Source organism: Anoplopoma fimbria, chromosome 13, assembly GCF_027596085.1.
Source record: "Anoplopoma fimbria isolate UVic2021 breed Golden Eagle Sablefish chromosome 13, Afim_UVic_2022, whole genome shotgun sequence".
Taxonomy (NCBI): domain Eukaryota; kingdom Metazoa; phylum Chordata; class Actinopteri; order Perciformes; family Anoplopomatidae; genus Anoplopoma; species Anoplopoma fimbria.
Window position 1 is genome coordinate 26,632,678 of NC_072461.1, and position 17,334 is coordinate 26,650,011.

Below are 17,334 nucleotides of genomic sequence, written 5' to 3' on the forward strand. Positions count from 1 at the left end.
TAATGTTCAGATATGATGGTGTTAAGACGACAGGGAGAGATGCTGTAATGTAACCACAAATTCTGTCATTTCATAGAGAAAAATGTGATAAAATATATTCAATCATGGCAAGAAAGTCAAATTTAAATGGTTGTAGTCCAAAGAAATACATAAAAAATGTGCGAAACTACAGCATTTGAGTAAAGTTACTTTCCACCGCTGTCACTTTGTAATTAAGTACTACTTAAATACAATTATTATTAGTATAAGGATAAGATACAGTGAATTCTAAAAACTGCTTTCACACCTAAATAAAAATATTTCAAATAAAAAACAACTGAGATTTAACTACATTTTTTGTTAACCGACGGATCTAACACAAGAGATTCAATCTTATCGTCAACTATTTTTATACAATACATTTATCATAAAAGTAATTTTTCATGCAAAAATGGCACAAAAATTGAGATTTCCTGCTTTTCTCTCTTTTATATCATACTAAGCGGAATATATTTGGGTTTTAGACTGACATACAAGACATTTAAAGACATCACATTGGACAAATCTTCCACCATTTTCTGAAATTTGATGTGCCAAATGATTAATCGATTAATCTAGAAAATAATCAAGAGATTAATCAATAATGAAAATAGTTGCAGCCCTTATTGAAGTGGTTAAGAGAGATGACTACCTGTATTTAAGTTTTTATAATCAATAAAATCACTCTTCATATTGATTTTTCTAGTTCGGAATTTAAGTTTACAGTTGTTTTAAAGGAATAATTTTTGTAAAAAATGTTGTATTTAATATATTTAAGACCTCTGGATACTTTTGTGATAATGCTATTTTTGCAAAGGAACTTAAATGTTGTCTCCTGTGCAGCAAAATGAAAATAAAAAATGTCACTGTACACTCGTGCAAAATGTGTTAATTATAATGTTGAATTAAATAAATGAATGCATGAGTGAAAGATCATTTCATAAAGACTGTAAAGCTCTGCTAGCTGCTCCTGAGGCTGTTCTCCTCTTCACAATGCTGAGGTGTTGCATTAAAGGAGCAACATAAAGACAAATACTGCTGTTTGTAGAGACTCAGTCATTTAGGAAACACTAGAGAGAAAGGTTCATTAAAAACGTTAACCCTCCTGCAAACATGAATTTATTCTGTAAATGCTCGACGACCTGCCAATAAATGTTAAGAGATATCTTGCGTGTAAATGTGGCCTTGGTACATTTCACTTTGACATTTTGGTTATTAAGTGTCCAAAAGGTTCATCCTCTGTAATAAGTATTAACATGCTCAGTAAACTTCATGGCAACCCATTAAATGTGGATATTTCTGGCAGTGAAGCCAGAGGAAAGGTCAAGAGTTTAAAAAAAAAAAAGAAAAAGTATGCTCATTAAAAGTTTTTTTGGGCTTTGGCATTTTTCCCTCATCCAAAAAGTATCTCGAAGGATAGAGAGGGATGGAAGTTGTACAACTTTTAAAGCATTTAAAGACAAAATACAGAATACAACGTATTCTTAAGCATATAAATACATTTAATATAACTTAAAGGAAATGTGACCCTTCGGTATAAAGTGATGTCCCTCTTGACTGAAGTAATTCAGCGCATTTATGGACCAACTAACATTACCAACCTCATCTTAAAATGTAAATATGCTCTGATATATGCGTATGCTTAAATGCATCTGCACCAGCTATTATAATTAAAATGCATCTTTAATGCGTCTCTGTATGAGTGCCTGTTTCTGTGCTAACACTAATAATGCTAATGATTGGCTAATAGCTGTTTTGCATATGAATCCAGCACATGTATATAGGTTTGTGTTTTGTATTCTGTATTTTGTCCTGCAGTGCAGATGCAGAACACCAACATGTGCATGAATCCATACAGCTCCACGTCCACACACAACCTGTGCATGTTGATTTTTATTGAGGGGAGCATTGACACCGGCCGGCCTCCCGCTTTGACCCCGGTGACAGCAGCCGTCCAGTCACCTCTCACCGCCGACCCACTCCGCTGAATACCAACGACTGTCCCTCTGCTCCAGCAGCCGTCAAGGACAACGGAGGCAGGAGACCAGCTGTTTGTCTACTGCAGCAGACGATGTTTAAATATCTGACTCCATGTGTTTATCCTTCATTACCGTTTGCAGTTGACTCTTTCTTGCATGCAGACTCATCTGCATAACTTCACATCTGTTATTCAAAAATGCAAAGTGCTACTTAACATACTGTATCAGCTCAGTATTACCTTTTGCTAATGCACGAGGCCTTCAACTTAACACTAGGCGGCAATCTGTTTTGCCGAGTGAAGCCGATGCGGCAGTGTCTTAAAGCTGCATTCTCTCTAGTGTCCACCAGGGGGCGACTCCTCTGGTTGTATAGAAGTCTATGAGAAAATGACTCTACTTCTCTCTTGATTTATTCCCTCAGTAAACATTGTAAACATGAGTTTATGGTCTCAATCTCTAGTTTCAAGTCTTCTTCAATACAGCATGATGTTCATTTAGTAAATGATGCTCCATTTAGAGTCAAACAGACCATAAAGCAGGGGATGCTTTAGGGCGGGGCTACACACTGATTGACAGGTCGACACCAGAGACGTATACAGCGTCTCTACGTCACTCCTCCTCAGTCCAAATATGGTTACTTCTCAACAGCAAAATCAAAGGGTGACGTCATGATGACTAAGTCCACTTCTTACATACAGTCTGTGCTTAAAACCAGGTGTTCAGTTGCTGTTGAAACCACTACAAGCAACTTTCATTTTGAGTTGATTTTGGTGCCCCCCTGTGGACAAAAGTGGTATTGTTTTCCACAAGCACCACCGCCTTGTGTCATGAAGTTCTTGATCTGGCTGCATTTGTTTTGGAGGCGAGTGAAATAAAGATAAATCTAGTTTTTCCTTTTTTAAAACACAGCTGTTTGCAGGATGCAGAGCGATGAGGTAATGTAGTTATTTTTGGTAATATTTCTATTGTTTTGATGGCAAACTGTGTGAATCATGAAACTCTGAAACATCCATTGTGTAAAATGATGAATGAGCTCCATATGTATGACTTTCCTGTAAGTATCTGGTGTTCTTTTTGCTTTGTCAGTCCGTATCAAATTTAGTTTTTGACTTCTATTCTGCTCTAACAATGAGACATTTTTCCCAGAGCGGATCAGCTCCTTTTCAACTCTTCCCACCTATTTCTTTTCTTTTTTTATATCAAAAACTTTTTCTGAAGAATAGAAAAAGAAAAAGTACGTTGGCGGTTGAGCAGACACGCGGGCAAAAATTGGGATTCCAACAAAGGCTCCATCTGCAGCCGGCTACCTGGAGCTGCTAATCCACGACATAATGAAGCTGTGACAGATGGGCGGCCGCACCGCGAGGGAATCCAGAACGGGGGATTGTGTGCGTACCAGTGTGACATAAATAGAAATGAGAGAATGATTCGGGGCGGTGCAGGTGTGACGAGCAAACACACAGAAACAGAAATACATGTACGGTATGTGTCGTCAATGTTCTGATGTGAAACCTCACAAAGGAGGAACGAAACATCGGCCTCGTGCAGGAACATCTTCCTTTCTTTATCTTAACTTTCTCTTACTTTTCTTGCAAACACTGGTCGTCCATGAGAATAGCAAATGAGCACAATGAACAACCCCATGATACCATATAAGGCAACGCTTTCTGCCTCATATGTCCAGAAGGGTTCATGCCACAAAAGAAAAAAGCAAACTTCACAATGCGTTCAGAGACATAAAGGAAAATCTATACGTTTTAACACTATCAGCACTGGAATACAGGGACCTTCTGAAGCCAAGGAATGGGAGAAAATAAGTAGTGTTGTTAATGTTGGGTCACCTGAGGGTCGTAGCGTCACTGGGATGAAGAGGGAATAGGTCGATTTGAAAATGGCTGAAAGAATTCGAGCTTTAGGAGGTGATGTTGGCATTGCAACCGGAGGATGTTTCCTCTTGGACAGTGACTTGCATAAACCTACTTGTGAGGAACTATCCATCTGTCTCTGCCGCTCATCAGGACGCTGTCTGTGTAATTTGGATTAAATGTCTAAGGATAATATAAAAAGGCCAATTCGTTATTAGATACTTTAGAAATAGGAGGTGTTAAAAATGAAACATTTTGCAGCCAAATCGAAAGTGTTTACAGCTTTGTTTCTTTAAAATACATTTTCTTCTTTCTTGAGTTCTTTCTTTCCGGGCTTTTAATAGGGCGATGCACTAGTCCATGAACATGAGATATGAGTTTACAGGTTATTACAATCCCTCCTCTGCACTGAGGAGGTTGGTTCAAAAGTAACATTCGTCGTCTTTTTGATTCTTCGCAGTTCATTTTTGTTCGCCCTCTGTGTGGAGGTTCCAAGTGCACAAAAATATATGTAAACAAAGCTTAAGGCATTCAAAAGAAACCTGTTTACACTTCATACTGACCTCATCATATACAGAGACAATTTAACCTTCAATTAGTGCATATTTAAGTTGTTTGCAGTTTGAGAAGTTCATATTGTAGTGATATAGATATAGAGTCAAATATAGGACATTTTAATGCAAATGTTACAAAGTAATATAACATATGAAATCCATTAGTGCAAAACTAATTTTGAATAACAGCAAACTTAAGTCACATGACTCCTACGACACATCTGGACCACTCCTACATTGTCTTTGTAGCTTAAGAGAAAATTCAAAATAAGAATTTAAAAACATACGAGTTCTTCCTACATGAGGCTTAATAAAAACACACACACACACACACACACACACACACACACACACACACACACACACACACACACACACACACACACACACACACACACACACACACACACACACACACACACACACACACACAAAAGCAGATCTCACCTCTCTTGGTGTTCTCGATGAAGCCGTACTTTGGCGGACTGACGATCCAAACCAGCAGGTCCTTTCTGGGCGTGTCCAGGTCCGACACGATGATGTGATTGGTTGACAGCTGCACTCGGCCGCCTTCCTGGACCTTAACGACAAAAAAAAAAAGACAAGTCCAGATGTTTTATTGCTCTACGGATCATTTTTACATCGACAATGTTGCGGACAGAGGGTTGGCTTATCATAACAGAAGAAAAGGTTTGACATTTTGATATTAAAAGACCTTTAATTTCCACTTCCTTCTTACTTGACACTCTCAATTATCTCCAGATGTTTTTGTTGCCTCTAAATGTCTAAATGTTTGAGAATGGCCTTTGAAATACTGTTCTTATATAGTAAAGAAAAGTCCCATTTCCATTCCAGTTTAGTGGGTTAAAAATGACTTGAAATTCTGAGTATCACGCTCTCAGAGGGACAACATCATTCTCGGCTTCTTTGTCTCGTTAAAGAAATATAAAAAAAGTTTATGAATACGGCAGCTGCTTGGAAAAAGCACCCTCTAAAGAGTATTTCTGGATTTCGGCCTCTTATGAGCAGACAGATAATGGAGGGGAAATAACTGTGCAGTTTGTTTATGTACTGTACCAGACCATAACATTATAACATTTCATATATTAGGATGATTTCAGTTCTCAGAGTGTGTGTGAGTGTGTGTGAGTGTGTGTGCGTGTGAACACCTTGATGCCGCTGCGGACCGTGACCGTCGGCGGCTGTCTGGGTGCAGAGGTGATGGTGATGGTGCACATCTGGTTGTCGAGGCGATTGTTGTCCACGTCGTAAACCACAAAGTGGAAGATGTCGGTGACCGGCTGGCTGCCCGTCTCCAAGGAGGTGATGTACCTGAAGATGGAGGTAGCGGTTAGATTTAAGACGTTGCATTGAATGTGTATGTCGTTTAATAACTAATTAGCTTGACGCAATAAATCTCCTTTAATGAAAACATAACCCCGGACCGATAAGAGGACTTGGAAAAGCTCCGCATTAGTCCTCCCACAACGATGCAGCTGCTAATCTCTGCAAAGCACTAATAAAATTCAAATCCATACCGGTGTACTTCTCCTCTAATCCCATTTAATTCTCATAAAAACAATTCCCCGGCTCTTGTTTTTGTACGAGCCAAAAAAACTTCACGGAGACAGAACTAATATGGGCGATTTGCAGATTCCCCCCCCCAACCCCGGAGGATAGTCCTGTGCTAAAGCTAATCAGGGCCTGCGTTATGGAGATGAAGCCGTTAGAATGTTTCGTATCAGCGGCTCTCAGACGGGGCCTCAGCACCTCCAGCAGCTAATATCAGAGTGGTGCTAATTGGCATCAGGCTGAGTCACTGAATGTAATGGGAGGGGTGGAAGGATAATTCCTTTGTTTTTCTTGGTGTGTTGTCGCTCGAACGTTAATGTTGGCAGAGTGCTCGTCTCGTGAGAAGCGTTAAATTGAAGAGAAAAACTAAAATGTGTCAGAAAGCTATAACAGCGTCTTCCTCTGCCGTGTTGCCAAGGGGAACAAGATCCCCCCCGACTCTGACTGCAATCACAGGAATTGATCATGACGGCAACTGAAGAACCCTCAAAGCTACTACTGCTTTCTGTGCAACAACTACTGAGTTTTCTGTGCAACAACTACTGAGTTTTCTCAACAACTTCTAACACTTCTGTGCAACAACTACAGATTTCTTTGAGCAATATTTTTCTGAGTTTGCAGAGCAACAACTATGGAGTTTTCTGATCCACAACTACTGTATTTTCTCAGCACAATTACTGAAGTTTTCTGTGCAACAACTTTTGAGTTTCCTTGGCAACAACTTCTAAGTTTTCTGAGCAACAACTACTGAGATTTCTGTGCAACAACTTTTGAGTTTCCTTGGCAACAACTACTAAGTTTTCTGTGCAACAACTCCTGAGTTTTTTGAGCAACAACTACTGAGTTTTCTGTGCCCGTTTTATCTCTCACAGAGTGGAATCAGTGAAAAGCCTCTTTATTAAAAAGTGCACACATCCATAACTTCCTTCTGAAGGATTCTTCAGTCCTCTGTGGATTTATAACGCTATGAAACACCTTTATGAAACACTGGATGAACTCAACATGTCTGCAGGTTTCAGGTGGAAACAAGATCTTGTAAAAAGGGGATCCTCATTCACAAGTTCCTAAAAACGTTGTCTTCATGAGGGAGCTGTTAGTAGAACATTTTATTTTTATTTTTACTGAAGAACTAAAAAAGCACTAATTCACTCCCTTCCCTCCCATGGACCCTCATGAACCTTTACTGCTTGCAGTCACTGCTTCTGGAGTTTTCATAGCTGCAGGTTTTGTGCGGATTTTCAGTTTTTTATTAGCCTCTGAAGTACAATTCAAGCCATCATGGGGAACCGATATATTCTTCTGGGCACTTTTCTACCCAATTTTAGAGACTCTCGACCCTTTGAAGAGAAGTAAAACACTTCTCTGGTTACAGCTGTTTGACAAACACGAGGTAAAACTATGAAGTACCAAGGAAAGTCAAATACTTCAGTCATTGAAGCACTCTTCAGGTTTGCATGGACTCCTCCCTACCTGATCCTGTGCTCGCTCACGTCCTCCATGGTGAAGGAGGAGTACTCCCTCAGCTCCTGGTGCTCCTGCTGGGACTCGCTCCGGGTCAGGATGCCGTACATCGGCACCGACACCAGCTGGATCTGAATCTTCTCGTCTGGGGACGCGTTGTCCTACGAGGAGACACAAAACAACAGCTTAACTATCGTGTATTTATTCTGCTTTATGTTTATTTTTTACTGCGATCATGAATTCATTTTAACAGCAAAACAAACCTCAGATCCCATTCTCAAAGTGTGGTCATCTTGACTAACAAATGGTCTCGATTTGAACAGTAAAGGACACTTCAGGTAAACAAGATAAACCCGAAACCGTTGCCAAATTTTAAGGTTTTCAAAAGTTAATAGAAAAGGAAACTATATGTTAATGGTACACTTATGATTTAAGATTTAAGACTTCAATTGTTTGTATGTTACATTTGACGAGGTGAGTTTGATCCATGAAAAAAATGAAAAAAAGATTTGCTACGTTTCCTGCCAAAAGAAAGTGACTGATACTACAATAAGAACGACCCATTCACACACCGATGGCACAGCCTTCGGGGGCAAAAAAATGGTAAAAAAATGTATTCTTTTAGATCTACATATTTAAACAATGTAAAGTGCACATGATCAGATGTATTAAAAACAATCTTTATATTATTCTTTGTCAAAGCTTTTTCAAGCTTGTTTTTTTCTCCAAAACAAAACCTAAAAATATCAACTTATCCGACTCAAAGTGTTAAAGAGAAATGTGAACGTTGTAAAATGTTCTCTAATCTGTAACCTAAACTGAAGCCCTTCAGTCTGAGGAGAGGCTCTGCCACACTCACGGTGTAGGCCAGGTGTGAGCGTCGGATCACGGTGCTGCTCTTCTCGCCCACTTCCAGCGACAGCGTGGCCGCAGGGTCCCGTTGGGGCCCGTCGCCCCCGGCGCCCAGCACCGCCACCTGCACCACCGTGGTCGCCATGGAGATGCCGTCGCTCACGGAGAAGGTGATGGCGTCTTCCCGGCTGGTGAGGCCGACGTGTCGGTAGAGCAGGACGTTGCGGGTGACGTCGTTGAAGGTGAAGATGTCGCCTGATGGGATGGAGAAGGTGTGAATGGAGGTGTGTGTGTTTGTAGTTTTCACTGTTGGTTTGAGGGCCTGTATGTTTCTGTGCAACTGCTGATTTTTCTGAGAAAGTATTTAGTTTAAGTTTTCAATGCAACAACTACAAGTTTTCTGAGCAACTTTTTTTTCTAGCAACTTCAGAGTTTTTCTGTGCAACAACTACAAGGTTTTCTGAGCAACTTCTAAGTTTTCTGTGCAACAACTACAAGTTTTCTGTGCAACAACTAAATACTTTTCTGTGCAACAACTAAAGACTTTTCTGTGCAACAACTACAGACTTTTCTGTGCAACAAATAAATACTTTTCTGTGCAACAACTACAGACTTTTCTGAGCGATTAAGGAGTTTTCCGTGCAACTATTTCCCTGCTAGTCATCCACTTTGTTTTGTGCTGAGTCAGTAGTTGTGACATCACCAGCTTGTCCGTGTCATGTGAGCGTCTGTTCTCACCGTTGTTCATGCTGGTGTGCGTGCTGCCGTCGGTCTTGACCAGCTCTCCGTGGACGGGAGCCTCCACCAGCTCGAACTCCAGATCGTCTGGAGCCGTGTCAGCGTCGCTCACCGCCAGCTGCTGCCTGCACCACCACACACACACACACACACACACACACACACACACACACACACACACACACACACACACACACACACACACACACACAAAGAAGATGAAGGAGTGTTAAGAGAGATGAAGCAGGAGAAGGAGAAACTTAACTGTCTGTATCAGAGTGTAAACACACACACACACACACACACACACACACACACACACACACACACACACACACACACACACACACACACACACACACACACACACACAGCTCTTTTTCTCCAGCATTGTGTCGTACTTCAGAGCTCATTACCTCACACAGACCACTTCATCACTCAGACATGTGTGTGTGTGTGTGTGTGTGTGTGTGTGTGTGTGTGTGTGTGTGTGTGTGTGTGTGTGTGTGTGTGTGTGTGTGTGTGTGTGTGTGTGTGTCTCGTCTTCTCTTACCAATGGACGCCTGTCCTCCCAGGATGACCTCCAGCAGCGGGTCCAGGACCTGGAACACCGGCGGCTGCTGATGGTTAGACAGCAGCAGGACGGCGAAGTCCAGCTCAGGAGTGGTGTGTTCACCGTCCGACACTGAGACGCACAAATAAAACAGTGGAAGTGAATCAACAAACAAACAAACAAACACACTTCTGATGCTATTTATCTCCCCAGCTCTTTAACTGAGGAATATTTAAAGCATAAAACAGGGAAGAAATATCCCTAATCATCATCCTCGTGTCAAATCACACAAACACAAGATTATTGTTAATTAAAAAATCTCGCAGAATAAATGAACCAAACTGCTTTGACAATTCCTCAGAGATTGAGGTGGAAACTTGTCACACACTTACATTTTTGCAGCTTTTTTTGGCTACATTTGTCACTTCTACTCAAAAAAAGGCAATTATCACATCGGGATATAAAAAGATGGTGTGAACGATGATAAATGACTCAGCGAAAAATGTGTCTGTGTTACATTATGTAATAGTGATTAAGTTTATTTATCTGCAAAATGTTGCTCTGCATAGTAATGATCATAAGCCACGAGGGAAGTTAAGCTCAGGAATATTGTATTTATACATTTTTTCACAGTTTCAATATTAATTTTGTGACTTTTAATAGTGAACTAACTCAGAGGAAGTCCATGGAGAGGATACAGACGCCTGAAAAGATCATTCATTTATTGTAGAGAATGAGTCAACTCATTTAATTCATGTTTAACTCAACTAAATTGTTGATTTTTCATTATATTTACTTTTTTCTCTATTTGTACAGTTTATAATTATGTCTACTTATGACTGTGCAAATAAGTCCCATATTTTAATTTATCTCAAATCCATTATTTCAAATTAAATTATTTTCCAATTTTGCAGCTACAACTTATTAGTTTTGCATTGCCTTTAAATCTTTAAATTACTTTATTTAAAAGAAAAGTCCATAAAAAGAACAAAAAAAAAATTATGTGAAAACAGCGAGAAGCAGCAATTTATTGCAACACCCGAATTTCCCCCATGGGGTTCAATAAAGGAATATAATAATAATAATTTAAGAAGCTGAACTGGAGAAATTACTTTACTTAAGAATATAAATGATGCCTAATCGACTGATAAATCATTTTCAGCACAATATTTTCCCGCATGAAAATATAGTGGAGTATAAATATAACCTTGCACAAAATGTAAATACTAAAGTAAAGCATAAGTACCTTTAAAAGACTTGGGTAGATGTATTCTTTTCTTTTATGCCGCAGAGACGTAATTGACTGGCGAAAACTTGTTACACTTTCTACAACAACAGTTTCAATTTATAGTAGCAGGATGGATGAAGAGTGTGTGTGTGTGTGTGTGTGTGTGTGTGTGTGTGTGTGTGTGTGTGTGTGTGTGTGTGTGTGTGTGTGTGTGTGTGTGTGTGTGTGTGTGTGTGTGTGTGTGTGTGTGAGCCTCAAGGCCTACAGCAAAGTGAAAAGCACTCTCCGAACGCCCGTAAACAATAGGAGGAAGTGAGAGAGAGAGGGAAGGAAAGAAGCCTGAGGGGAGGAGAGAGAGAGAAAGGACATTAATGGTGAAGATTAAAAGGAAATGAAAGGAAACAGAAAAGGAGAGATCAGGAGGGAGGAGAGCAAAGGAGACGAAGATGAAATCAAAAAGGTGGGAAGTGAGGAGAGGAGAGAAGAGAGGAGGAGAAATTGAGGTCAGAGAATAACAAGAAGATGAAAACACAACGGAGATTAAAGAGCGAAGGGAGAGGAGGGAGGAAAAGGAGAGACGGAGAGGAGAATGAGGAGAGAGGAGACAAATATTTTGGTTCAGAGAGATATCAGTGAGGAGGAAGCAGCGAGGAGGAGACGAGTGAGGATGAAGAGGATTTAGTGTGGGGATGAAGAAGTGACGAGGAGAGAGGAAACTAATTACTTCCTCTCCCTCCTCCTCCCCTTCCTCCCCCTCTTCCTCCTCCTCATCCTCCTCCTCTTCCTACTCCCCCTTTCCCTTTCCTCCTCTTACTCTTACCCTACTTCTCCTTCTCCTCTTCACACCTCCTCCACCTCTTCCTTCTACACATCCTTTTCCTCCTGATACTCCTCCTCCTCCCCCTCCTCTTCCCCCTCATCCACCTGTTCCTCCTCTTTCTCTTCCTCCTCCTCCTCCTCTCTAAACTGAGAAACATGAAGTATTCACCTGTGAAATAGACGCTCAGCGACTCTGGCAGACCTGTAAGGGTTAAAAACAAAAAGTAGAACTTTTAGAGCTGTGAGGTGATGAAAGATAAAAACAGAGGATTGAGGAGGAGCCGACAGGCCGGAGCTGTGAAACCTAAAACAAGTGAACGGATGAGGCATAAAAGTGAGGAGGCGATGAGGAGGACTTATTGATGCTCCACAGACTGAGATAAGAGAAAGTCAAGTCATCTTTGATCTGGGATTGTTGGCTTAAATTTTAAAAATAATTTACTTTGAAAAATGAAAAATGGCTCAGATTGTTTTTTTTCACAGTTAAATTCCCACTCTTCATCTTTAATTATTAATCATGTGAGCTGATAGTTTGCAGTTTAAGAGCCAGAGTTTTTACAATAAGAGTTTTGGGAAATGACCTCAGTGTTTGGAGATCAAAGCCAGTTTAACTTTACAAAATCAGATGACTTTTGCTAAATCATTTTCTTTGACAAATGGCTACTGAATCATCAATCATCAGACAAGAGCTAACTAAAGACGGACTCCGACTTCTGCAGGAGGTTTAACTGATTTTAAATGCAGGTTGCATGATGTTCTTCTATCTAATCTCAAACATGCACAAACTACAAGATCTGAAAACACAACTGGATATTATTAAGATTATTATCCAGAGGGAGCAACTTTCTGTAGTTATGTTTTTCATTGAGAAAACACAAAAGAAGAAGAAAAGTCTGGATGATAAACGGTTTCTAGAGACACAGTCGACGTGGAGGTGAGATAAAGTTTAAAAAGTCACTTTAAATATCATCAATAGTATGCTAGCTCACGTTAGCTTTAAGGGCTAGGTCATTTACTTAACTAAGTATTTCACCATCTTTTATTAAACCTAACTAAGTGTTTCACCATCTTTACTTAAACCTAACTAAGTATTTCATCATATTTTATTAAACCTAACAAAGTAGTTTTGTTGCCTAAACTTAAATAAATTGTTTCCTGTGAAGACAGAAATTAATCTTAAAAAGTCTTTCCATGGGTAACTAGCTAAGAAGAACACGTGTTGTTGGACTTTTGTATTAAAAAAAGCATGAAAAATGATGAGTCATTTTTTCGTAAGATATCATACGAACTGTCCTCTTCTTAATCTTGATACATTCTGATATAGAGAACATTACACATTTGTTTCCACAGTCTGAACAACCTTCATGTTGAGACTCTGGAGGACTCAGTGCTACGTGGCTGGTGTGGTCTCCTCAGAAGGAGCTGGTGGTGGGCGACGGCAGACGGCTCAGCTTCAGATCAATATGTGTTCAGAAATAAAGCCAGACACTGCAGACGGTTCAGATGAGTTATGTTATCCAGAATGTAAACATCCAGAGGCTATCTAATAAAAAAAGCTTCTTTACTTTTTTATAGCCATATGTATTCATTTTTGTATTTATTTATCTATTTTATTCATTTATATTTAAAAAATGCCTCATTTATTTATTTCAGGATTTATTACAGAGACATTTTATTTATTTGTTTATTTATGTTTTTATTGAACGATATTGACTTATGTAGATATTAATACTTATTTGTATTTTATCTTTATATCTTTTTTCTTAATTTATTTATTTCAGGACTTATTTCATGAACTATATTGACTTATTTATATGTCTATACTTAAATCCATTTATATATTTATTTACACATTTATTTATTTCAGGATTTATTTTATAAGCAAATTTAATTATTTCACAGCCATATTTATTTATAATGTATTTATTTGTTTATTCAATATTGAATAAAATGTCTTTGGTTTGTGAGTGTGTACGTGTGTGTGTGTCTCACCGGTAAAGGAGTACTGGTAGAGCTCCTGGAGGTGTGAGGGGGCCGCCGGCGGTCTGTAGAGGAGTTTGCCGTTGTTGACGTCGGCCTGAGTGAAATGTTTCACCGGCGTGAACGGTTGGTCCACATGTTCGATGGCTCCTGAGGACGAGCGGCAGAGGAAGAGGGATTCAAACAGTGAGGGAGGAATGAATCCTGCAGACTTGAAGAAGGCTTCAGGAAGAACATTTGACTCAGAGGAAAATATCTAAAATCTAATTTCAGATAATTAAACATTCATGACAAACAGTCTGACTCCTCCTCCTCCTCCGATTTATCAGCCCATTAGTTGATGAATTAGATCCATTGTTAATCATTTTTTTTCCCTTTTCATTAGACGGAAAACTAAAAATGAAACATCATTCTGTCAGATGGTCCGATGCTGGAATTATTGGAAATTATTAAACTCAGCGAAAAATGAATCAAAACTCATTTTTGTAAAAGTCCAGACTTAAAGACAGTAATTACATAACTTTGGCAGGCTGATGGGAAAAAGCTAAACCCTTGAGCAAGGCAGGGTTCTCCTAAATCAAACATACAATAATTTCAAATCATCATCTTTTTTGTTTTGTTTATTAATGCTGATTTAATTTTGACCTAACTTTTGTAGTTCTTTTTTTTTTTTGTTTGACTAAAGTCTCATCCGCTAACATAGAAGAGGCGGGGTCTATGATCAATACTGCAACCAGCCACCAGGGCGGCGATCAAGAGGTTTTGGCTTCAGTTTTTGGGAGCTGTCATGTCATCCTCATATATTTACAGCATATGGTGTGTGTGTGTGTGTGTGTGTGTGTGTGTGTGTGTGTGTGTGTGTGTGTGTGTGTGTGTGTGTGTGTGTGTGTGTGTGTGTGTGTGTGTGTTTTAGTGTCTGACCTTGTCCCTGCGGTAGTGGTTTGGTGATGTTGTAGATGAGCTTCTCGCTGGGAGTCTCAGAGTCGACGAAGGAGAGAGCTGAGGGTGTTATCTCTGTCACCCTATCCTCTAGAGCCTGTACACACACACACACACACACACACACACACACACACACACACACACACACACACACACACACACACACACACACACACACACACAAACGCTGAGTCCAGTGGTACTCAACATGTTTAATAGCTTGAAGATGTAGACGACAACAGTGTTTTGGTTTAACCAGTGACCGTGTTAACCGATGACTCTGAGCAGCAACAGAACATGTGTGTGTCCTCGAATAAACCTTCAATGGATTTTAAGTACAAACTCATCTGTGTTTATTATCTACCAACCATTTATGTAACGCTCAACCACGGACGCATTAGATTTAAAGTCTCCAGTTAACACAGTGACTCGTTAAACTGAAACACCTGTTGCTCTGAAACTGTTGTGTTTTTCGAGACTTTTGATGCTGGTAACAGTTTTAATAGAATTTTTAATGCTTGAAAACTCTGTTTAGTTGGGGAAAAACAACACTTCTGTTGCCAAAATCGCATATAACGCATATTTATCATTACTTCATAAATATGAAAGCAGCCTGGTAAGTTTGTCATATTTTTTTGATCCCTCACCGTGACCTGCAGGTCGCAGTCGGGGGCCAGCTGGGGGAATCCTGGGGTCTGAGGCAGGACTCCGATGGTGAAGGTCTGGGCATTGCTCTGTACGACCGCGGCTGCCTCTGTGGAAACCTGCACACACAAAAAGACACACACACACACACACACACACACACACACACACACACACACACACACACACACACACACACACACACACACACACACACACACACACTTTATAATACAGACTGAAAACTTGTATCTTCAAGAGGAAACACTCAACACTTTTCTCCTCTTATCTCCAACCTCTTCTCACTCTAAACTTCTCTTATCTTGAAGTTTGAAGTATTTATCTGCACATCATCTCAATAATTTTTTTTTTTTTCTCAGCTCTCTGGCTTGTGTATTTTATATATTATGTCTGAGTGACGGACTCTGGTGATGAAAACGTGAAAGTGAACCTGGCATCAGCGTGCAGGGACAAAAAACACAAGAGGCCGAATCGGTTTCTGTCCATAAATCACCGTGGAAACCACAAAAAATATTAATAAAAGAGACGGCGATGTGAGTAAAATTTAACGTAATGATCTCACTGCTTAGTTGACCATGTTTAAGTGCTAATCTGCTGTCCGGTGGTACGGCAGTTATTTCTCTTACTGAAGACAATTACACCCCTGATTACTTTTAAATCACTCTGTGGAATCCATAAAAATCAGTTTCCACATGTAAAATGAATAAAAGGGCACACAAAGAGCCCCAGGGTGCCTCATAAGAACCCCAGGGCTCTCATCTGTTCTTCATTACCTCTTCTGTAAATCCTACCAGACAAAAAAAATGACACCTTAATCCAATTACCCCCCAAAAAAGTCAATCAGTTCCAAACGCGATCATGAATAATTGCTATTTACGATATTTATCCTGATAATCATCGAAATAGGATTATAGTTCTTATAATGGCACTAAAACATACAACTGGAATAATTTAAATACTTTGTGAAGAAACAAATATTTTTATTGCATCTCAGATAGATTGTTAGTTTTTTACTGAAAAGGATGTTCTCTCAAAGAAGACATATTCTTTCAGAGAACATCCTTTTCAGAGAAAAACTAATCATCTTAAATCCCTATATTTGAACTTTTGCATTACTATATCTCTTAGATTCTTATTGTACTTGCACGCTTTTTTCTACTTATACATATTTAATGAGCATTGTTGAAAGGAGCCTGAGATCAAAGATTTTCATTACCATAAATTGTGTTTCTATTCAACTGTAAAGCTCATTCTAAGCAAACTCTTGAAAAAAAGATATGCAAATTAGGCGTCTTTTCTATCAACTGGTTTAGATCCGTTGGCGTCATAGGGTACTCTTTGAACATGGCTGTAATCTGCCAGTTAACAGAGTAGAAGAAGAAGAAGAGGTTATGAAACACAATAAGTCATAAGTCAGAAAAATGGAAAGACGTCCAAGTTTGAATCGTTTTTCATGTCAGCTACAAGAGGTCACGTTTTTATGTTGTTCGGAGATGAAAACAATATAAATATATAAATCCAGGAAGACGACAACAGCATAAACAGCTGATCATGTGAGTGTATTTCTTGCTGTGTCAGAATTTATTCGGCAAAGGCGTTCCATGATCCATTCAGCGCATCAAGCCAGCATAAAAAACTTTTTTGCACACCTAAGAAAGTTGGTGTTTTTTTTCTAATGCTATACTTCAAAAAGTGCAAAAGTTGTTACTTGGGAAGAAAATCTCTTCTCTCCAACATTGTCACTCTGCAGAGCTGTGCTGAGGCCATGACCTTTGACCTCTGTGCTTTAGCTTGCTCATAATGCAGCAGATGATTTGAATTAGAATTTAAGATTATGCTAATTATTTGGCTGATAGAAGATGGAGAAATTGGATAAATCTAATCCCTTTTCTGCCTTCTGACTAGACAGAAGCTACTTGAGTTTCGGGTTCTGTTCCTTTTTTTTGCACACGCTACTTAAAGCAAACAGTATTTTGTTCCAACTTTTAAACTGTGTTACTGCTGCTCTGTGTTTCTTTCGCTCCACATCAGCAGCCTCTGTTCGTTCCCTTCTCAGAGCCAATCTTTGTCGCCTCTCGCTCTGCTGCTGCTTCTTGTTCCTGTCACT

At 39.5% G+C, this 17,334-nt stretch overlaps 1 protein-coding gene across 1 annotated transcript in view; it reads right to left on the minus strand.

Moving 5' to 3' along the window:
• fras1 (Fraser extracellular matrix complex subunit 1) overlaps window positions 1–17,334 on the minus strand; it is a 262,161-nt gene that overhangs the window by 47,816 nt on the left and 197,011 nt on the right. Inside the window, exons 31-40 of the mRNA XM_054610644.1 lie at window positions 15,209–15,325; window positions 14,541–14,655; window positions 13,632–13,769; window positions 11,809–11,841; window positions 9,593–9,724; window positions 9,040–9,168; window positions 8,309–8,556; window positions 7,459–7,610; window positions 5,586–5,748; window positions 4,864–4,996 (exon numbers count right to left, since the gene is read on the minus strand). Of these exons, the coding sequence (XP_054466619.1) occupies window positions 4,864–4,996; window positions 5,586–5,748; window positions 7,459–7,610; window positions 8,309–8,556; window positions 9,040–9,168; window positions 9,593–9,724; window positions 11,809–11,841; window positions 13,632–13,769; window positions 14,541–14,655; window positions 15,209–15,325 (1,360 nt within the window). The remainder of the gene's footprint in view (window positions 1–4,863; window positions 4,997–5,585; window positions 5,749–7,458; window positions 7,611–8,308; window positions 8,557–9,039; window positions 9,169–9,592; window positions 9,725–11,808; window positions 11,842–13,631; window positions 13,770–14,540; window positions 14,656–15,208; window positions 15,326–17,334) is intronic.